The sequence below is a fragment of the Opisthorchis viverrini genome, assembly GCF_000715545.1.
Source record: "Opisthorchis viverrini unplaced genomic scaffold opera_v5_137, whole genome shotgun sequence".
Lineage (NCBI taxonomy): Eukaryota > Metazoa > Platyhelminthes > Trematoda > Opisthorchiida > Opisthorchiidae > Opisthorchis > Opisthorchis viverrini.
Genome location: NW_008751790.1, coordinates 438,432 through 461,854, shown reverse-complemented (window position 1 = coordinate 461,854; position 23,423 = coordinate 438,432). Strand labels below are relative to the sequence as shown.

The 23,423-nt window shown below is 44.1% G+C and overlaps 1 protein-coding gene across 1 annotated transcript in view; it reads right to left on the bottom strand.

Moving 5' to 3' along the window:
* Window positions 1-23,423, bottom strand: part of T265_06453 (hypothetical protein) — a gene marked incomplete at both ends in the record, with an annotated part of 96,434 nt that overhangs the window by 14,542 nt on the left and 58,469 nt on the right. The window contains 10 exons of the mRNA XM_009171721.1: window positions 6,090-6,246; window positions 6,450-6,690; window positions 7,312-7,381; window positions 9,741-10,093; window positions 12,611-12,794; window positions 13,225-13,415; window positions 14,410-14,555; window positions 14,861-15,008; window positions 15,402-15,513; window positions 15,712-15,834. Coding sequence (XP_009169985.1) covers window positions 6,090-6,246; window positions 6,450-6,690; window positions 7,312-7,381; window positions 9,741-10,093; window positions 12,611-12,794; window positions 13,225-13,415; window positions 14,410-14,555; window positions 14,861-15,008; window positions 15,402-15,513; window positions 15,712-15,834 — 1,725 coding nt within the window. The remainder of the gene's footprint in view (window positions 1-6,089; window positions 6,247-6,449; window positions 6,691-7,311; window positions 7,382-9,740; window positions 10,094-12,610; window positions 12,795-13,224; window positions 13,416-14,409; window positions 14,556-14,860; window positions 15,009-15,401; window positions 15,514-15,711; window positions 15,835-23,423) is intronic.

Sequence of the window (23,423 nt, the reverse complement as noted above, 5' to 3'; positions counted from 1 at the left end):
GAATTAACAGTCCAATAGTGAGAGGCTGAAATGTAAAATCAAGCTTTCAGTATACAAATCGTTGGCAAACAGGGTTTGTTCGTTTCGAGGCAGTCCTCCTAACAACTCGTAAGATGGAGCAAAGTCTATAAACACCCGTACGGCACTAGAAAACTGTAGAAGTCCTCAAGTATATATGATGCTTTTAATTCTTCTGTCACATGCTAGTTGACCATATGGAGATAAAAATTCCACATATGGACTCCCACTTGAAGCCTCAACATCCTACTCAGGGGCTTTAAGTGCTGGATGGTTATCGAGTAGTTGTCATCAAACACCGTCACACAAACTGATTTTTACGGTGGTGCAACCCACCGAAACATACAAATCTGGGTAGAAAGTGACAAGAACACCATCTACACTAGCTAGCAACCATATCCTGCAGCGTCTCCAACTATGCGTAGGAAAGATGACCGACTCCATCTTGGAAGGCGATTCACGCCGACAATACCCAGACTTATCGTAGTTACTCTCAATATGTTCTGTCAAATCAAAGGCTGACCACCTCTTAACTCGTGCCATTCAGGAATGGGCAGCACTCCTTTCAGTAAACGATAAATCGGCATGCGCAACAGATTGCTGGACACATTCTTCGAGTGAAGTCGTTGAAGGAATGACCGAACCGCTTACGGATTGACTAGCAAACGCCTAAATGAGCTAGTATTCTGGGACAGCGTCAATCGGAAACCCGCAGACGTTCTAGTCACGCTGTTCGTGCATACGACGTCTCGAAACCATAGAAAAAGACAGTGTAATAATGACTGATATACGCGTCTCTTGAGATCGGGGGATACGCAGCATTGCTGTCATAGGTATCTCGAATTAACAAAGGCGATCGGAGTCTTAGAGATTCGTACACTGACCTCACCTGCCAAACTACAGTCAGGAGTTACACAACTATCAAAATACCTCGAATGCCTCTCCTTGAACTGTCATCATCATCATCGGAGACAAAAACATCAGTACTGACACTGATGCCGTACAACCACAAAGTTTGTCTAATTATGTCTAAGGTCTTCGACTGAAAAGAAGGCAAAACGAGTGGGTGAGGGACCTGGTGCTGGCTTATGTTAAGCATTCTGAGGTGCCCACACCTCCAAGCGTTCAATCAGACAATTTGAAAAGGAACTGGCAGCACGAACGCCAATGACATCGACTAGCCGCTATCACTTGTAACGTCTCCAGCCAAGCGCAAGAAGGTTCACGGGGACCCCATCCTGGAAGACGTACAATACCGAAAACACCCAAACTCTTCATAATCTCTTTCACGCCCTTCTGCCAAGTCATAGGTTGTCCAACTAACAGTTTCCGCTATTCTGAAGGAGATAAGGAAAACAACACAAGTTTCGGCATGCATAGCGCATGGCTGAGCCACAGCACTTGACGGTGGCAACTGTTTTCCGCGATCGAAGCACCCGCTGTATGACCTCGTTACGAACTCGTTGACGCCATCCGACACCAGCCACGCTTCTGAGGCATCTGTGGTTCAAACCTAAGGACGCCTCACATCATACGTCCGCAGGGGCTACGTCTCGCAGCCATAAAACAGCACAATCCTTACTATAGCCTCGTATACACGACCCTTGAGACACGAGGACATGAATTTTGACGCCACAAATGACGCTAATCAAAAAACGTGATTCGGTACTTTAATATTCTTAAACTGACGTCAACAGACACATTTCCGTCAGAGCTAATGCAACTACGGAGGTATGTAAAGCTCGCCACAACCTCCAATGATTCTCCCTGAAATGCAAGGGCTATGTTCAGAGATTGTGCGTCCTGAAGCATGACTGTGCACTTTGAAGGTGCACGGAGTGTGCCAAAATATGGTATGATAGTGGTCAGTTTATTCAGCAGGGCTTGTGCTTAGCCTTTGTTTTCAACGATGAAGACGGAGTCATCTGCGTACTCCAGTTGAACAAGGGTCTCACCAGGAACAACTTGAACCCCTGGGTTTCAAAGACCTTCGGGCATCCGCCTCATTATTTCATCAGTCACGAAGTTGAATGAGAATGGAAAGAGTGGACATCCTTGTGCGACACCAATTTTCCCATGTAAGATTTTAGAGAGGCCACCATTCACTCTAACACACCCAGAAGCATGTGAATATAAGGATCGAATTATATTCACAAACTTCCGGGGTATATCATGTTGAGTAAGTGTAGTTAACAGCACTGATCGATCGATCGAACGCATTCTTGAAGTCAAGAGATATCAACATTATTGGTCGTTGCTCACTGTGATGGAGTGTGAAGATGTTATCAACACAGCCTACACCGGCTCGGAATCCCGCTTGATGCTCACGTGTCAGAGTTTCGCCACCATAAGACGACGAATATCCTTGAAGTGTAAGTGATGTGTTCAATGACTGCACGTCCAGAAACATAACCTTGCACTTTGTGGATGCAGAGCGCATGTCAAGGACAGAGTTAATTTAGTCGATTAATCAGGAAAAACGGGAAACTTCTTTTCCTCAGCCGATGAGAGAACGATGTGGTCTGCGTATTCTAGATCAACAAGGTTTTTGTTCACACTTATCTGGATACCGAGATTTTGATGATCTAGAATTTGTCTCCTTGCCCCGTCGATCACTGTGCAAATGTGTGACGGCCTCCAATCAGTCCGAGTTGACAACCGACGATAGAGCAGTTGGAAAATAACCCAGAAAGTGGATCTGATAAGCTTTTCTCTAATTCGGATACGCTAACGTCTCAGGTGCTAGCCCAGGTGTGTGCCCCTTGCACGGCCCCGAAAAGCGAGGAGAGAAGTGACCTTGATGAGTGCATGGTCAATTACTCCAAAAGAGGCGACAGCTGCTTATGTATCTACGTCATCGCTAACTTATTGACGTGATAAATTTGGGTGCGCGACTGGCACGATATTGTAGGGCACCATCTAACCAGATAATTTCGCTCACTACGCAAAAACAGTCCGTGGTCTGCACATACCTGAAGCAGTCGTTCACCGTTGTCCGAACGTATAGCACCCAATTCTAATGAACCATCCAATTGAGTGTCGGGTAAGCTACATCTGTTCATTCACACAGTCGACAACCACAACATCTGAGTTTTTTTAAACTCACTCTAAACGGAATGTTGCTAGTAGTTTTTTGTTTCGATATGCAATTTGCAAAGTGCAGACCCACTTAGGTCCCCGCGATACTTCCAAGTAGAGAGCCAAATATCGCTGATCGATTTACGCCTGCATGAGTCGTATGAGGCATTGCTGTCGACGATATCTTTGAGCGAAGGTGTCTTTTAATAACATAACACTTAGATTGGGTCACAGAGCACTCGTTTGTACTAAGTCTCCACTTTCATTCATTTCAAAATGGCGTATTAGGAGTATATCCACTCCAGAAGAATCCAACGCACTCATTTGACTGTTTTACACAATTATTAAAATCTTAAACCGGAATTCAGACCCGAGAAGATTTTGACCATTCATACTGAATACATACAAGAACCTCAAGGCAACCTAAAGTGATGAGCAAACGTGTCAGCTTCCCCGCTGCAAATTCATAGAGAACAAAGAGCGGAAGCCTTGACAACCTCCACGCCTCGCGGAAGGAAAGGCGATCGCAATAGCCATTACGCAGATGAACAATACTGGAGTTGTCATGACAACATGAACTCATAACTCACTGATCGCCATATGGGAAAGAAGTTGCCACCACGGTACATTCGATCCGATTTGTTCCTATGGTGAAGTCATTACACTGGGCACTTGACAAATGTTCCCTAATTAGCTGACAAGTCAAAACGACTGATTCGACGAACTCTTTAGAATTTTACACATAGAGACAAGGCAGCGGAAACGGTAGAATAAGAGAGGATAACGTTCCTAACACATAAGGCGTAGATGGTCACCGGTTTGTTAGCTGAGGTGACATCACCAGCGCGTCGTTGAGGTGAGGACTAGAGCGTGGCAGTGGGTCACTGGCAAAGGCCAACATCCTCTAGTGTTTGAGGTAAAATTTATACTTTGGTGAGAAGGAGGTGTGCCGAAGAAACAAGACACTGCGGAACACATGGCCTGAATTACACGGATTTGTGTGTTTAATCACGACTTCACGCACTGTTGTGTAGAAGCGGACACATCGTTTCGAAACCCAACTTCACTGACTGAAAATGAGTGACCACGAACAAGACTCCTATGTCGAATTATTTTCTTTAAACGGATGATCAATAGATTCACATTCCCTTCATTTAAAAAAGTCACACAATTGATCTGTCCTATAATGAGACTAGAAGTGAGTGTACGTTTAGTAAAATCAAATTGGCCAGGTTGCAGTGCCCATACCAACAAACAACCGACACTGCAGAAGCGGTAGACGAATCAAAAATGTTAGCGGGTGGGCTGCTGAAAATTGGATCTGAGATGGTATCCAACTGAAAAGTAAGATTTGATGAAAAACCAGGATCGACAAGAATGTTCCGGAATCCCGCTTAACACTTAGCCGAATAATGCAAACAGATGGTAACACGGGCTTCTGGTCGAGGAGCCTAAAGATCGAGTCCATTGCTTTTTCTGCTTGCGTGAAGGTAAAATCGCAACATTTTATTCCTTTTGATCCCTGCCGCCTGTACAAAAGTCATATGTAAGAAAAAAGTTGAAACTCCCTTTATTGGAGCAGTTCGCTTGATGACATATCCGCTAAGACCACCGTCAAGAAGCAGTCAACGAGAAATCTTTGCGCAACCAATAACATCCAGAAGGAAAAATGTAGGGACCATTAGGACCCAATCAAAAATGCTGTGTCCACATGGCGGAGCCAGCAGTGCTAATCGTCGATCGATCTGTCCAAAAAGGAGTTAACTTCAGAAGACTAAATTCACTCATCAGAGGACACTAAAGAGTGAGGGTACGAGAGTTGGGAGCCTAAAGAGGGGCGAAGCACTGGACAGTACCAACCGTTGGAAAGCGTAAGAATACACACAACAGCAGCGGGTTGAAATCAACTCAAAATTATGAGTATCTTCGGTTTGCTATTGTAGTTGAACAAATTTCGTTGCCCTGCCTCCTCTTGTTTTCTTTAGCGTAATAATCTTGGAAGAAAATTACACTTGTGGAAAAATTTGAGATGAAACGCACTGGATAGGTTGCACCACAACTGCCGATTCCTAAGGATTACGGCGTACAAGTGACCAGATGTATATTACCAGTGGGTGATTATGCATGGTACTCTACACAACTGTGCACTTTACCTGTGCGTCGTGGGCTACATGTGTTGAGTAGGAAGATTTATCTTGTATCCGTAAATCTATGAGGGGACTTTTTAGGTGCATTGCATGCCAGGATGTAGATAAAACCATTCATCCACAACCAAACACGCTCCTCTGGCATAGGCATAATGCCGACTGGCTGTTGAAGAGAGAGCCATAGGAGGCGCTTGACGCAGTTTGCTGCGGGCAAACGTTAACATTTCACTGGATAGAGCGGCTTTGGGTAATCCCCCAAAGCAAACTTCGTCCGAATAAAATTACGAAGTCCTGGCTGACATAAGTAAAAGACTTCGAAGGGTAATTTCTGTCTATCCAAAACTTGTTCATATTACTTCCAGCAACCTCCACGTCACAAGTGGAATTCTATGCACCGCCAAATTCAACTATGGTTTTTCAAACTTAAACTGTTAGCATTCCAACCAAGTTCCGAAAACACCTTTCGGCTAGTTGAGTTTGTATCACAGTTCGGCATCAATTGCGTCATGAGCTTTACCCACACTGAAAGTCTTTGGCAGATCACCGATTGTTGAGCGAAGCTAGCACTCATAAAATTTGAAGGAGATTGAGTGAACCTGGTTATTTGTGTGAACACAAGCTAAAGACACGTGCAGGTTTTTAGGTGAAAAACAAAGGCCTCTCGGTGTCGTAATTCTGTGTACATGCTGTGCAGAATGGTGATTGATACACAGAATGCGTACGCTTGTAACCAGATGCAGTGCACGCGAGCCTGAATACCTGAATGCGCGCGGCTAAGCTACCATAAACAAGACAAACCGAACGGGCACACAGGACGAAAACAATGAACAAGCGAACGAAACTCACTGCAAAGTGGATCCAATGGATTAAGTCGACAGTGACCATAGTCATAAGCAGCTGAGTAGATCTGATGGACGAGCTCGATGCCAGCTAGTCGAAGCTCCGCAGATATTTGCGTTCCAGTCCACAGGTAAATTTCAGAGCCGAAGTCAAAAACAAACGCCTGTGACAAACAAAACATCATTTTTTCATAAGAGAAACTACTGACAGGGTTGCTGAAAACTCTTCGACAGCCCACGACCAGTTTCGTCCTTCTTGGAGCTCATCAGGTAGGCGCGGTCTTCGAGTTTCCGTCAACCTTACATCCTACTTTACTCAGAAATTTCTAGCAGGCAGCCACAATAAAAAATCGCTCCATGCACTTACTTGATCAGTTTTCAAAAGAGCGTGTTTCAATGGTCTTCCCCAGTGTTCCATGCATGGGACCAGTTGTTCGGTGGTGACTTGGAACACTCGGTTGGTATGTTGGATGAGTATTTCGTACAACTCGTCCTCATCTGAAGCACCACAAGCTAGATAATAGAGGGGAAGAGCAAATATGACATAAAGGGATGATGACAGGTGACTTATCACCGAAAACAACGTGGAAACCCACGTTCTTCGGAAGCTAAGAGATCGGTTCAGCTATTGAGACAAAAACCATGTACAAGTGCACTTTCGTTCGACCTGCAACAGCTAGAAGATTACAAGTAAGTGGTCTTATAGAACACTACTACCACAGTTGCTATTTTTATAACTCAGATGCTCAAAAGCCAAATGATCTGTTCATGGTACTAGTGATGAGAGATCGATTGCTTGATTCCGACCATCTGAGAACGGGTTTATCCCACACCCTCATGTGTTGGATTCCGATTTGCTCATAAACTTTCTTTTAAGGAACATGACCGAATCCCGTTAAGCTGTTTAAAGACTTCATCTACAACAGAACAGAACAACTGGCCACGAAAAGCTAACTTCTTTTTGACGAATGCAGTATCTCAACTCGAGTCTCGCTCAATTCTCCAATAAATAAGTGATCTGACGAAAATACGAGGAAGTGGAAGTACAGGAGAAGAAACCAAATCGCATCTCCGAACTTCCCAGTGTTACCGGATTCCGAGGAAGTGTGGAAATTAGTTCTAATCAGATGCTGACATATCCAGTCACCCTGTCGGCCATTGATCGTCACAGAGGACCGGACAGTCAACAAATCGTAATATTGAATTCGACCGGATATTTTAGCAGCCACTTTCTCCCGTCCAACAGTTCATTGCGATCAGCAGAGTTAGGTGTAAGGATGTGAGGGGAATTCTTATCACCTAATTTTAACGTCAACGCTGTATCTAGCTGACAATAAAATTACAATGAAGAAATACGCCGCGTGCTAGTGAATGTTACCGTTCAATTCTGATACGGAATGTTGACAAGACTACATAAAAACGAAGATTTTTAAGTTATGAGGAGAATTCGGTCACAGGGTCGCATGCAAGTCTGGAGCACTCTAGATAAATGCAGTAAAAGATGGAAGACAAAGCATGTACAAAATCTGGCCAATCAGTAGAATGAAGATATCCCCAACTGAGTGTTGTACCAGTCTGCTAAACTGAGGAAAAAAATAGCAAGGCAGATGGTAACAGGTGTTTAACATAACGACCGCACACTGTAAAACAAGTGGAACGAGGACAGTGAGGTACGGAGAATGATGACCCACGGCTTGTAAAAACATGTGCGCTGTAAATGGCTCACTGTAGTGAACTAGACTACGTAGCTATCAAGCTAGGGAAGACGTGTGTGCAAAAAATTCAAACCGCCTGTGATCCAAGATAGGTGAATGTGAGTGGTCAGCACACTATGACCAAACTGTAGATAAGATCACCACAATCTAAGCTTTCTACCAGGTGTTTTTGAAGTTGAGGAGAAAGTGGCCGCATAAGGTCGAGATGAAGATAAGGAATGTTAGTTTTTCTGACCACAACTATGATGAAGTGTATAAATGTTTCTATGACTGCTGATAGAATGAAATCCGAAGATTGGCCACTCCTTCATGGTGGATGAGGACAGCAATTTTTCTCTAGTTCTACCAATCAGATGAATAACTAAGTAAGACATAATCAGAATATGTAGTTAACAGGAACTGCAAAAGACGCTGATTTACCTACCACGGACGCAGATAAACATTTATCACCTAAGCGTATTCATTTTGGAGGCTATTATATGAGTTGTGCTCTAGATGTAACGAGTTTCAGATATTGAGTTCGAGACAGCTCATTAGTTAGAAAGCGAACTTACTGACCAAAAGCTCCGCAGTTCGAACACAACCCCGACCTATCGATTGCTCCTTTTCGGGTTTCGGCACACTGTAGTATCGCAGACTACATGCTTTTTTTTGGTTGCGTGGTAGCTAAGCACTGGAATAGTTACGGCCGAACGATTATTAGTATTATCATTATTATTATGATTGCCTTCAGGTGCATTCCATATGTTAAACTGCTTCAACCAACGAACTTGGTGTCGTGAACAGAAGGATAAACAGGATTATTACTATGTAGTTAGGCACACATCCAAGAATCATCTTGAAATGAGAATCACATGCACCTGCCTCATGAACGATCCAAAGTTGGAAAGAGACGATTGATCTCCCCAGTTTAGCCAAAGGATTCTCTCCACTAGGCTCTTGAGGACATTTCTCCATGTCACACCAGCAACGGATCTACATACGTGGCATCTTTCTAATTGATTAACGATCGACGACTATCTGTGCGAATGGGGAGCCTGGAGCCAGACATTGACATCCTCCAGTTGCTAAGACGCCTACTGTAACCGGGTAGGGCATATGAAGAGCTTTGGAAATCAGACGTCCAATTACGCGCATGATGATCGAAAGAACTCCCCTTAGGGTACACGCTAGGTCTCCTGGGTTTTTTACTCCCATATTTTCTGATTTGGCCTCCACTTTGTACAACAAGGTTAGCCAGATTGACTTCGTGCTTGGATCCAAAAAAGCCGAACCATGATCACTTGGTCACAACAGTGCAAGAATACATTGGCGCATAGGTAAATTGACATCAGCAGACTGGAAAGGGGCAGCTTATCCAGCACATTTCTGCCGAGTTGGACGTACGAAACCACATACTACTCACGTTAAAACCTTTATTAAAAACCGTGCGTGAAAAAATCCAACGAAAGTTGGATGGTGAATCGGAATGCATTTAACTGGGTTCTGGATTAGAGGAGAGGAATCACCATCAGAAGCGTTAATCGCGGATATTCGAGAACTGCTCTGTCTTTTGACCTGTTGGCAACACACAGTGACCGACACAACCCAGTTACACGGGGCTCAATCGTAATTTTCGTAGATTCTTACTACTGCTCTATGCGACCAATCATTCAGCTGTAGCACCCTTTCGGTGCCTAGATGCCATGCCACACGAAGGAGGCACGAGGGCTGAGATACTGTCAGGTTGCCCAAGCCTAGACAGGGTCTATGCGACCAACAAATAGGCACAAGCCCAGAAGAACCCACGATATGGCTAATACACACGAATTTCTTGAATAGTATTCTCTTGACCACCGCAAACCATGAAATACAATTTCCTCATGTGTTGAAATAAAGGAAGAGTGCTTAATCAATGTTAGTTACAACGTAACCAGGTGAAATTTTGAGTCAACAAGACTTACCTTGAACCGTTTGTGGTTCATCATACCCCAAAGCTCTCCAAAATTTGTGAACAGATTCGCTGTTTTTCGCCACATGTTCTGCTAAATCTTCTTGAACTGTGATGAAATCTGGACTACTGGATTCCGAGGCACGATAACCCAATTCGTGGGACTTGTGAATCCAACCGGCCAGTTCGCGAGTTTTGTTGACCTCGACAACATTGGCGAACGCACCGAACCAGGCAAACACCGCATCCGAAGTGACCAGAATGAAGCAGTCACCAGAATTCATGGACTTTGCACTGGGACATACAAGCCGAACCTGAACTTGTCGACGACCTGCGGAAATACCAATGAAAACCGGTCCAATACTGCTGGATGCACAAGGTGTTCATAGTCACGTGAACAAACAAAAATGCCAAATCGTAGTCAGCTGAGAAATTCTACGCTTACATCAGCAACCGTGATTATGCATAACCTGAATATGACAGCCGACAGTGTAAAAATGTGAACATCAGCGTCATGAAACCGTGTCCTAAAAACAGTTAGAAACCAGGAAGTTTGTGTAAGTACGGGAAAACAGGAAAAATCGACCACATTTAGTATTGGGCCGAAATTGACAAGGAATCTTTCATTTTGAAACCGTGATCACCTAAGTTCCACGACAAGCAATGGCCGTAAACTTGACGGAGGTCAAAATGAAACGAGACGACGTTGATTAGGATGTATACTGATAATTAACAAGGAGAGTGGTTTCGTGTGTATTGTGTTGGAATACTGTGCGCATCTGTAAATTACTGTTGTTGTCACACGCCGGTTAACAGGGGAGAGATTGACTTTTGAGTGGTAAGCATTCGTCAGCTAAGTAATTCACCAATACCCTGTTCCAACAGTGAACAGCATTAAACCGGTCCGCCTATCTCTGACGCAAAACTGAACCAATTAATGTTAAGCAATACAAACCAATCTGGCAAAGTCTGAGATATATATTCATGAACAAGGGAGCCATAGCTTGATTGGAAGTCGAAACTAGGGTAATTGCTCACCATCGGTCTTTAATGTGATAATCTGACGATTGATCAGTTTGAAAGCTGATCAGATGATCCGCCACCGAAAAGCGCCAAATAACATCTGAGAGATTGTAGCAATGATACCACGGGTCTCATGTGGTTTCATTAAAAAATTATCTGCCTCGGGGACCCAAGAAAATGCACGGCTGTATATGACGAAAAGCGGCGCTAAAAACACTGAATAAATCACTGTTTACAAAATCACCATGCCCAGTCTAGGATTGTCCTCTGCTTACTAATAAATCGTTTTACCTGACATACAATTTTCTTCTCAGATAGCAGGAGGAGCGCTATCACTGGAACCCACTTGCATCATGCAACACGACAGTTTGCGACGTCCTGGTGACTGTTATTTATTTTATTCTCCGAGCTGTGGATATCCATGCAGCTGCACGGCGTCGGATGTTTGAACATCATTCCCCATAGAATGGGACTGTGATTCAGCTAACGTTCTTCAGTAGCAACGCATATAAAATGTATACAAAACCGAAGTAGTTGGTAAGTCAACCATGAACTCGATGTACGATTTCTTCAAGAATATGTCACTTTCCAAGCGATATTTGGCTACAGTCAGAATCGGCTGGTTTCTTTAAGCTTGGGGGTACCACCGATCGCTTTCTGAAGCGCATTTGGTCAAAGTTCCTATTAAAAAAGACGAAATCGATACGTTCTCCCTATCTGAAGCTCTTGTAGGTATCAACAGTTTCGGAAAAGGTACCCAGTGAAGAAACATCTTTGCGTGCTTGTGCGGGCCATACATGCTATACTTGAGGTCACCAAGTCTCGATAGCCTGCACTCATATCCCGTTCAGATTAACTCTCTGACCTGTAGTCTTCAAGGACGTACGGATATCTCCAAGTTTATGTAGCTCCTTGTCGCGACGGAGAGAGAACTAAATAAGGGCCAACTCACCAACTTGTCAGTCTAAGAAGTGGATAGTCTTCCGTACGCAACGCACACTGAATATTACGTACGGTGACCAAAGGCTAGATGAAAAATCCAACTCCTGGCAGGGACCAGTGAAATTCCATGATGTTGGTAGGTCTAATCGTCAGAAAATAACTAGTCTAGTCTGCGTTGAATCTTCACATTGTCCATCAGTTCGGTCGACGCGGTTGTGAAATGCAAACGTTGATTGCAGATCAAAGGTACACGTGCCACTTGTGTTGAACCTTGAACTCTTAGGGACAGATCAACGTCGAAAGCACTTTTATGCGGACAGACAAAGTGCAGTCTATCCGCATAGTTTTTCCTCCATCAAGGCATTCATCGATTCGAAACATTTGTACCGTTGGAACAGATGACTCCTACAAAGTCAAACTAGGAGTAAGCTACACATCTCTCGAACGAAACACAAACATTGCCAATAATCTTCTCCGATGGCATTCCGACATGAGCCGACCACGTTACACATGAAGTCCCGTCTGGTGCACGAACTGCTTGTACCACATAGAAAACTGTATTTTCGTAAAAATCGAATTACATTTCTACCTCTATCCAGTAAACGTTTTATTATCAGTAAATATGAAAACGATGGTCCATCTGTAGCCTAGCTGCCATCTAAAGAGGAAGCACGAGGATGAGATATTATCCGGTTCAACAAGTACCCACAAGTAGTCAAGTGATATTAAGGAGCTGAAATTGGAGAACACGGGGCAGCCTCCATGCACATATGCAACAGTAAAATGCTACTTTGAATTTTTGTCTCCCACAGATCAACAGCATTAACGAATCGTACACAAGCATATGGGGTGAAACAGGCATGTTTCATAAACATGGCTTTATAAACGCTGTACACTGAGATTATACTATGGATTTACTCACCCTTGATATGCAACAGCATTACTGGTTTGAATGGCAGCAAGCTACGTTGGAAGGAAGACAGCGGTAACGGCTGGTCATTAGTAACTTGACGTAAACTGTTTTTCGCCTCCGAAAAGTTTTCCAGACTACTTAATCCAGTGAGGGCCGACTCAGCGAGCAATGTCTTCCGCAAGGCGGCATCTGAAAGCGGTTAGAAAAACGGGTTTGTAATATTTGTTACTCAACTGTCTTTTATACGGCGAAATATACCGAAAACTAAGACGGCTTGAGATACTCTGTCCAGACTATAGATGCCCAAATCATTAAATGGAGAAGTTAGGAGCATACACTATAAATGAACACGGAACTCGACTAGGCCAGTATCATTTTTATACCCAGGCCAAAGATTCACGACTTGGTAGGATGGTAATAAAACCTTTCGGAAATCTGACCTTGGTTCCGTTGTTCACAACGAAAGCGATATTCAAGCCATGGTAGAGATTCTCTGAGCGACAGAAATTCCATTGGCCCGTTCATAAGGCTTGTAGTGTTGGTGATATTCCGGACCTTCTATTAGTGGGTGAAAGTTAAAATGCACGGAATGGGGAGTGAGAGAGTCTCAGAAACTCACCAGCAGCAACCCGGCTAGAAGGATCGACCGGACCCAACAGCTTATGCGTTTGGGATGGTATTGCGCTGTAACAGCGAACTTCTTCATACTCTGTACGAAGATCGGTACGCTGAGCCAGGATTTTGAGTGGGTTAGGGGTTTTCGCAGGTCTTCGACGGTCCGGACGGACTGCACGTCGGGCATCGGTTATACTGTCAGAGATAATGAAAAGGTCCGGGACAACAAAATAAGTTGGTAAAAGCAATGCGTATAAGAACGAGCATACCCTTCAGTTTTGCTCATTTGTACGTGATCATAAACGTTCCAGTTGATGGAGGTGTGTTATTACAAAGTATATCATTATGAAGAAAAAATATTCAAGTGGCATATGTGGAAATTGGTTTGACCATCCACTGTATTCTTAAGACGACCTTAATACTGGTGTACGGTCGGGTTGTCATCGAATCTTCGCAGAGAGTCCGACGACTTCGCCAGAAGTTATCCTGGAGAAAGTGGTCGAATAGCAAACCCACCAGCCACTTTATGTTACATGCAACATCGTGCGTTCGACACCTGCGTTCATCTTCAACAAGAGTAATATACACATAAGGCAGAGATTTTTGGAATTTGTCACATCGCATTTTTATCACAGTACAATTGCCGACTGACTTGCGCACTATAACATAAATAGCAAAAGCAGAAGACGAGATAAAAGAAAACGGCTGTTAGTTCGCCATACGATGACTTTAGTTGATGTCTCAAGCCGAATAAAAGTCCAGTACTATTCTTGGATTCAACCATTACCGATAGCAGCAACTGCCTTCAACGCACAGCTATATTTTTATTTCCCAAGGCATCGGTAAACAATACTGTTGCATCTGTAAAACGCATACAAGTTGACAGCTGCATCACGTCACACTATGATGCTTCGGGCATAAATCTGTGCAGATAACTGTAACCCACATTGCACAGGAAATGGGGATACATTTACCTAACACGACCTCGGGTGTCAGTGCACCTTTACCCGAATCTGCAGCTCGACAATAACGACCTTCTTAACGGCGATACCGTGCGAATGAAAAACAAGTCCTATACCAAAATAGTGCAGGACCCAAGCTGTAGCTCAGAACTTGGCCTTCTTTTGAGGGGAATGAACTTTGGATAAAAGCCAACTGTCATTCAAATCATTTATACACTCCTGCCTACCGCTGGTAGTTGTCACCGAACCGATCGGCAGAAGGCAAACTCCACTCCGGGAATTCCAACTGATCTGGTTGTAGGCCATCAGTTATTGGCTCCGCGGAGAAGAAGTCCGTCAGTAGATCATCGTGCATGGCAGGCACAGGAACCGTCTGAAACGCAAAACGAACGGTTGAAGTGAATATTCGTCTAAGCACATTGAATCGAAAGGTTGAATTTTCAAAAACCACCTAAAATACCGCGGAAAGTGCAGGCATGCGCACAAACATCACACTTTTTACGAAAAAGTTTCTATTCCATTTTCCGTGAGTGTCGTAGGGACCTGGTGACCACGTCTGATTAGGTCCCCTACCAACTAAGGGACCTGGTGACCACGTCTGATTAGGTCCTTAATCACTTCCCCTACCAACTAGGTGGACTCCAATCGTTGGACACTCTAGAAAGCCTGATAACTCACCTGTTTGGTTGCTGCTTGAGCGACAGTAGAAGGCGATTTTTCGGGATGAGCATCTGTCCGGTGGTTTTCTGGGGTGAATATTCTGGCAGCTAGCGCAGAAAATAAAATATTACTGATTAGTTTGACACTGCATACAGGTGGAGCAAAACTAATGAATGAACACAAATACCCAAGCGCAAATAAAAAAATTCACGTCAACCGAACGTAAAATTTTATCCGACATAACCTTATACAGTGGTTCTCTGTCCGAGCAATTGAGCCATCAGTTCCTAATTGGCGCAATAACTAATATGGTAGCCTCGTCAAGAGTGACTTCATCATAAAGCGTATCGGTTCAATGCCTCGTGATACACGCCCATCGGCAGTGTATCGTCTGGAACAAACTGGCTATAAAAGCGGAAAATGAACTGGTCCACCATGAAGGCTTTTTACAAATTAACAGAAGAGGGATATTTTGTCATTCGGTAGCGGATCGCTATTATGTGACAATAGGAAGGAACAAGACAACTTCAACGATTATGGCAGAATGAATAGCACTCACGGCAGCAACAACCCAAAGATAAACATAAACGGGCCATATAACATACAGCTTGCACGTGGGGGCCTCGTGTAAGGGGATGAACTGCCGATAGACTGCCGTAGACCGTAAAATCCTGCAAGAACACAACAATCAATAGAAAACATAACTGTGGGAGCACAGCCCAGCTGAGCACCGCAATCAGATCATGTTGATGCTTGTCTTGCGCATAAGAAGGAAACGGTATATAGAAGCTCCAATCAGAGGAAGTAGTGTAAGACGCGGACAAACAAGTAGAAACCATGCAATCGAACATATCAGCCCGATCACTCACTTGGTCGGTTTTCTTTACACATTGCGCGTGCGATAGGCACAGCTGGTGGGCGGTGGGGGAAATTTATGGCATCTTCAAGGCTGAGTGGGGTGGGGTTTCGCTCTGGAGACCGGTTTGGCGAACCTAGGATTGTTGAACATGATAACATAGCAGTTAGTTAGACAGAATGCCGGACAGCTCAGTTGTTTTCTGGTACAGTGATAGGGGGTTCTGATGGCATTCCATGATGGAAACGTTAATGTTTCCGGATGTCATAAGATGGGTTATGAGACCGAATAACGTACGTGTTGGGTTGGGTTAACAGAAGCAGGCACAATATGAATGCAGACAATGTAGTGGACGTAAGTTCAACTCAACTATGCTTGCAAGCGCGTTGCGGAACTTCAACCTCACATTCTGAGAAACGCTGAAAGACTGTATCATTATCCATCAAATAGGATTGGAGTGATTAGCAATAGTTACTGGTGTGTTGGATGAAGAGGCTTCCTACCGTATGTGGGAGATGGGCACGCAAAAGATTCGTACCCGAAGACCATGTAATGGATTCACATTGTCATTAGAAACAACCGGTTTCACGTGACCTAGTCGTAACCTGTGTGTACTCTTTATCGGAAGTGGAATTTCAGCCGGCAAAGTTGGGTTGTACTTTCTTTCATTGGTCAGTGATATGCCACGTGCTGCAACTGAGAAGAGAGTTGGAAGCGGTGCCTTCCGCAAGAACGTTCCTTTCATATCACTTGTCAGATCCTTGGCACAAAAATATCATGTGATCCGCTACTCTTTGGAAATGGGCAAAGGTGTGAACAGGATGAAGGGTGAAATAGGTTTCGTGGACCAGGCCACAACTGGGATAGATGGGAGCATGTCATTGCCGTTGGTGAAATAAGGCATCGGTGGTATCGAGTCGCAGCACAATATGACTACGTAGGATCTCTCGAAAAAACCAAGTGAAGCGAAGATAGCACAGATAGGTGCAGGTGCAGACGCACAGGAACACAAACAAGCAAATACAGGTTGGTTTGTCACAGAAGCAGGCTGCAGGCTAGAGGATCGAAATGCGCCTTTGTCACAGAAGCAGGCTGCAGGCTAGAGAATCGAAATGCGCAAAGAAAATGAAAATTACTGAGTCGTATTTTTTGCTGTACACTAAAGTACATATTTTGCCATCATGTAGCCGTGTGCTTGAGGTGAAGTAATACATTTATGGATATTTGATGAAGATTGAATTGTTTGACTCTATGCTGAACGTCAGCAAATACGTTTACGTCCATTATACATATTGGAAATGGTCAGCACTGCAGTCGTGGAACTGGTTTGCTAAGTAGTTTTACGTAGTTCGAAAGATGTTGCACCCCAGACGAACAGCGCTCGACTCCTAATGCGTGCGTTGCAACAGAGACGGACACATGCCAACTAGCCTAATTATTGTTTTTCAAGATATCGGAGATTCCAGATGCTACTGCATAGCCGGGAATGGATGTCTTGAGGAGTGGACAAAGTAGTCGTTTGCAGGCCATTGAAATGCTACCGAAAAACCTGCTAGCCTCTGGTAAGAAAGTCTTGTTCGCTGCCTTCCCACACCCGAAGTGTTCCCATTGAGTTGAAAAAGTGAAGGCGGGTGTCAAACACTATAACCTCGTCGTCCAGTGGTTTTCACTCTATAGGGGCTGGCTGAACCCTTGCACCAGTTCAACGAAACACCAAGAACCCAAATCAGCCCCAGTGGGTGGGGCAGATGAACCCACCTTTAGAATCCAGCTTTTATTTTGACGGTGCTGTTTTAACTTCCTCCTTAAGGCTACTGCTACTTTACAGCCTGAACTTAATTGTACAAAGGACAGAAGTGCATATTCTAACAAGATCAAAGGGACACAGCACTTCCATCCAACTCCCAAGAGGCTCCATGGAATCCGCCCATGCTCCATTGGTGCAAATTACAACACCCTAACGAATAAAACACGGCACTGAAGCATCAGTGTCAACACCGATGTTGCTATCTTTCGTGATGAGGATGACGATGATCATGATCATGAAAACACGGTCTGATTTTCAGTGCAGTTCGGAAAGGCGACGAGGAACGAGAGACTTCGTACAATAGTATGTGATAACTATTCTTAAACAACTGAATGTTCGCTGTTGATGAAATGTAACCCAATATAACTGGAGGTATTTCTTCATCCTGCGGGAAATCTAGGGTGAAGAAGTCACGCTTCCATCGCCTGGTAACCTTAAGCGATGTGAAGAGGAAGACAGACAGAACACTACTGAACTGCATAATTCCGCTCACACAGCCCCTGAACGGCAGGATCGATTCAGGCTATGTATACGAATACGGATGACCCGCGACCAATCAGCTAATCGTTGATCTTATGACAACATACTCACAGGCTGGTTTTTCAACAGCCCACGCTACTGTGGTTTGCGGAGACCTGTCCTAAAAGTTTTGCTAAGTAAATCGTCCGAAACCGTTGTTTTGGGTGCTGTGCTTCACAAATGCCACGCCCCACGGTTTCAGACACAATGCCTTTTCCCGCTGGTCAGCTAACGGATCAGCTTTCGTATTCAGTGGTAGTAAAAAGATGTGACGACAGGTTTAGTGCCCCGGAAATGTACTGTTCCGGTGCATACTCCTCTAAATCGGTTAACTGAAACTTGAACCTGAACAACTGTTCGATTTACATATCTGCAGAGAAACTGTGGTCATATGCAAAGAAAAACAGCCTGGTAAGACTTTGAAATGTGAGAGGCGTGGAAGTCAACACAAACGATGTGAGCACATAAATTCTAGGGCGAGTGATGAGCCAGGGCGTACGAAGACGGGAGAAAATTGGGATGGAGGATGTACATACAAGGAGCAGTAAGTGGTGGAAGCAGTAAGCTGCGTAATACACAGTGACTTTCAAGTTATATGTTGGCAGATGTTCCCTGTGAACCTAATTCGGGACTCACAGCGTCCTCACTCTTTCAGTTCCTCCGAAATCAGATATTAACTGGTTTAATCTGATCAATTCATCCTATAGCCATGACGGAGTTCCTAACATGCAATCCCAGTCTGTGTCGCTTTCCGGAAACTTAGCAGATACGCATCTCATGGTCTACAGTGGTAAAAGTCCACCAACGAAAACTTAGCCACAAAGCCGAGGCACAATAAATATGAATGAGATACTTCGGATGTAGTTATGTCCACCAACTGCGCAGACAACTATACAAGGCACGTGATATATGTATGATCCCGATAACACACCAGAGAACGGACAAGCGCGATGTGGCACAATAAACCGTCATAAAACGCGTTGATCACGTGGCTGCGTAAAACTCACACACAAGACTGAGGTGTGCTACAGAGTATCTCAAAACCAGACTCCTGCAGGACGGTATCCAAATGACAGAGTCCTGTTTTCTGTCCACAGCAAGAGTAAGGACGAATGCCGAAGCGGTTTCTCAGATGAACAAACGGTCTGCTTATCATAAACATGAAGTAACTAACAGTTTTGGGAGGTTCCGGTAAAACCGGTGTTTTTAGAGTGTGTATTCGGTGGGGTCCTTGTGTATAAAGTGAGCACTTGGAGTCGGCCATCCGCCTTTTCTAGCCACCTATTCACACTCATCGCTGCGAAGTGATTGACTCATTCTCTCTCATTCGACTCCCAGCTCAATGAAAACATCTATTAAACAGAGCAGCCCCATGAACCACTATACAGCTAGCTGTGGTCCAGCTGTAATATGAAGCGTTCTTTCAGAGGCCAGTAAGTGCAAGAGATGGCAGCGTAAACGAGAAAAAAATCCCGTAAAGGACGGACGGACGGAGACTCCCCTTTGGAGTGTCCACAAAGAACAGTAATTGTGGGCAATCTACAGGGACGCCCAAATCTGCTAGAGTATGGAAAAACGAATGATACATGAAGTAGTATACAAAATAATCCATTCAACAGGAAAAGTCAAACTAGGGAGCATGTAGCTAGCACTTGTCTGAGCATCCCGATCACAGGACGTCAAAAATTTGAACTGACACTGTCACCGTGCTGGTATTCGGACAGTATCGCTGGAGTGCATCCAGATTAAATGTCTTGAAAAAAGCTGTTGACGTCATACGTCCCTAGTACTGTACACAAGTGTTCTACTTCAAACTTGCAAAATGGCGGGTTAAAAATCTGGTGAACCCAAGTTATCCTACCATATAATAATAATGTCTACCTGTTCACGCACAAGAAATCCCAGGAACTAATTCCTGGCTCTGAAACCTACAGAAACTTGGAACCTTTCCAAAAAACGCACGTAATAAAAAGTGAATGTACCGAGGTGAGTGCCGACTGAACACTGGGAATGGAAAAAGGAAGGGGCGTCCAAAAATCACACGCACCAAGTCAGGATACCCTAGAAATGGTATTTGAAAGTGAGGTATCCATCAGAAGTCCAGAAAGAGATTGCGCACATCGACAATGGTGACGAATTCTGCTAAAACCCGCTTCCATTTTGGAAACGTATGTTACGAACTATGATTTCGTCACATAAACAATTCTTTTTCGATTGAGTTTTTTGTAAGCATATACGAGTTGAAGGCGAGAGCGATAAAAGGTTAAAAAACACTCAAATGGATTCCAGCACTAGTGGAGCAGTTGAAGGACCCATCGGTTTCCTGCTGCGAGCCCACTTTCCATTTGAAGGGGCTGGCCACAGGATTGAATATACCCGCTCATTGTACTTACCTGCACCATCAAAATACTAGAATGCCCTGAGGACGAGTGAAGCTATCAGAGAAACTGCACACACTGAATATTCAATGATAGTGACTCCCGTAAAGAAAGAAGAAACAAAGCGTTCAGCTGTAACACCCTTCCGGTGCCTAGTTGCCATGCCACCCGAGGCTTGCACGAGGGCTGGGATACCGCCAGGTTGCCCAAGTCCAGACAGGGGAAGTCGAGTGGTGGAGGTCGGATTCGAACCACGGATCTTCTGGTCAGTAAATTCGCGCTCTAACCACTTGGGCCATCTCGCCCTGACTCCCGTAAAGGATGCTAGTGAACCAAAACTCCAAGCACCCTGTAAATGGACCACCTGAGTGTTAAAAATAAGCCTGGACGCTGTTGGTGCTGTTCGCTTTCTAGGATGGGGTCAGCGTGACCTTGACGATAACGATGATGACCAGCATCAAGCTCAATGAGTTCAGATAAAGCACCGATTTTTCATTAAATTGGTTTGATTTAACCTTAATGTTTTTGTACATCTGTTGCTCAAATGAATGACGCACATAAATATGAACGAACCTTACGCTTTTAAGTGAAGCTTGATGTGAAACAAGTCCACTGGGTGTCAGAATTCCACTCGAATTACTGATCTCTTCTTACATAGCCTTTCAAAATCCAAAGGCGGCTGATATGGAGAACTTGAACTCACAAGCAAGGCAGAAATGCAGACATACGCATGCAAGTAAGCTTGAGTGGGAGTAGCCAAGCTAGCAGTGCACCTAGGAATTAGCATGCGGTCGAAGTATCAAGGTTAAGTGGTTTGCAAACTCAATAGATGCAGCTTATTGTAGAGAAATTGATTTGCACTAGAGGTTTCTCCTTCTTCACTGGTCCCATTTGGTTCTTCCAGTTAGTCATCCAAAAACTCGCAACGTTGGTATCGCAGGAGGGAGGAAAGATCTACGGTGAGCATTTTGCACAATGTCAGACCTTTCCAGTCTAGTTGCATATTTTACACAGGAAAATCTCGGAACACTGTCAAAAAAACATTACACACCCGAATCCTTAGTATATCTAAATGAACCAATTCACTAACGCAGAATGTACACACATAAGTAACGTTGGAGTCAGACGTTGGTCAGATGGAAAGTTAGACACACCCGAAGAACACCAGAAATTGTGACAATGGATGAGATGATCTGAGCTTGAATGAGGGGTCATGCAATTCGTCCGTAAGACAAGCTCATACACTGAAGACTCACTCATTACTACATGAAACGTTAGACTTCGTTGCGGCACTTTCCTTCCCACTAAGATAACAGCAAATATCAAGAATGGAGAGAACACAAGGAAACTCAAAAAGTATACTGTCTGGACCAATCTATTCTAGTGCAGTATTTCTAATTTAGCAAAATAAACTAAAAAACGAACGAATGGTCGGTCACGTGGAGAGGCGGGCAAACGTCTAGTTACATAAAAAGCCCCAAAATAGCACTCCTATAGAACTGTTCGAAAGTGCACTTAGACGCCCAACCCATGTGAAACTTTGCGGTCATGTGGTTGAAAGTCAAACCATTGCATGAACCGTGGTTTGTTGAACGTGATTTTCCGGTTAGCAAATAATTTGGTAATCGACATTTAGGTGTGTCAAAGAGTGTGTTCCGAGAAAATCATATTCGAAAAAATCATTCTAGCGTATATGGAAATCAGTTTTTAGTAACCTATGTAGGACTATATAACGTGATTTATTTGAGCTGATTTATTTGAGCCAAGTTTCGAACAAGCAGGAAGAAATGAAACCCATGTAAAAGTGAAAAAATAACCAGTTATCCAAAGAATACTGAAGATTATTGATGAGCACACGATTGCTTTGCACAAACCCAACCACTACACCAAACGTGGCTCGTAAAAAGCCCAAATGTACGCCTCATATGTTTGCTGTTCGGCAGCTTAGTTGATTTCTGTCTCCTGTATAGGTTTGTCACAGGAAGACAGGTTTGAAGAAAGAACATCACTATCGGAGTTCCAGGGGAAGAGTCCTGGATTACGGAGGAATGTTAGTGAGCAGGAGAGATTCGAAGTCGAGTCAACTGAAAACTGAGAAGGACAAACTGAAAATTCATCCAACATCAGATGGCACAACAGACGGACGAAATGATAGATCCATGGCACAACCACTAACCCACCGCTACGCACCACTATGCTCCCCAATAACGCACTGATGATGTCACCTCGATTGGTGATGAAACGTTTGCAATAAAATTGCCCATCTCAGCGAACAAAACCAACGACGATCTACGTTACCTGAGCTATTAACAGTTTCCTTTACGGAACCAACGACGATCTACGTTACCTGAGCTACCAACAGTTTCCTCTATGAAAAATGATAGGACATCGTCCAGAAAGGTAATCGGAAGAAGCAGATACAGGATAGCAGCGAAATCACACCTAAAACCATAACTGTGGCCGGAAATTTTCTTTGAAGGCTAGCGAAAATCTCATACATCTAAAGTAAAAGAAGTTTGTCACTACCAACATTATTTTCCATACGATAGCGTCCAAGTGACGTCAGTCACACGCCCCTTAGGAACGGTAGTAGAAACCCTTTCCCTTCGGCAATAACAGTAGTCTATTTTGGACAGTTCCGATGGTCTAAGCAAGAGCTGGCCGCAGAAAGAACCTCATATCTGAACCATGCAGTGGTGGGTTACCGAAGGAAAGAACCAAGTTTGCGACTCTAGAGCGTAACACAATGTCTGAACTAACCAATATGGTCTCTTGTCCACGAATTCACGGTTACAATTTCCGCATTCATCATTATGATAGCTAAAAGATTACTGTCAATCTAACCCACGTTCTGACTGCTTGCTGCATCCCCACTTTTGTGCTCTCCTTGGTCTGAATGGCGAATATGCATCTAAAGTGAATCATTCGTCGTCACCCCCAAGACAGCTCAAAGATGTTTTTTAATGCGGGAATCGCCATGTCACTATTTTTCTTGGTTTTCCAGCTCTGATGTAACATAGA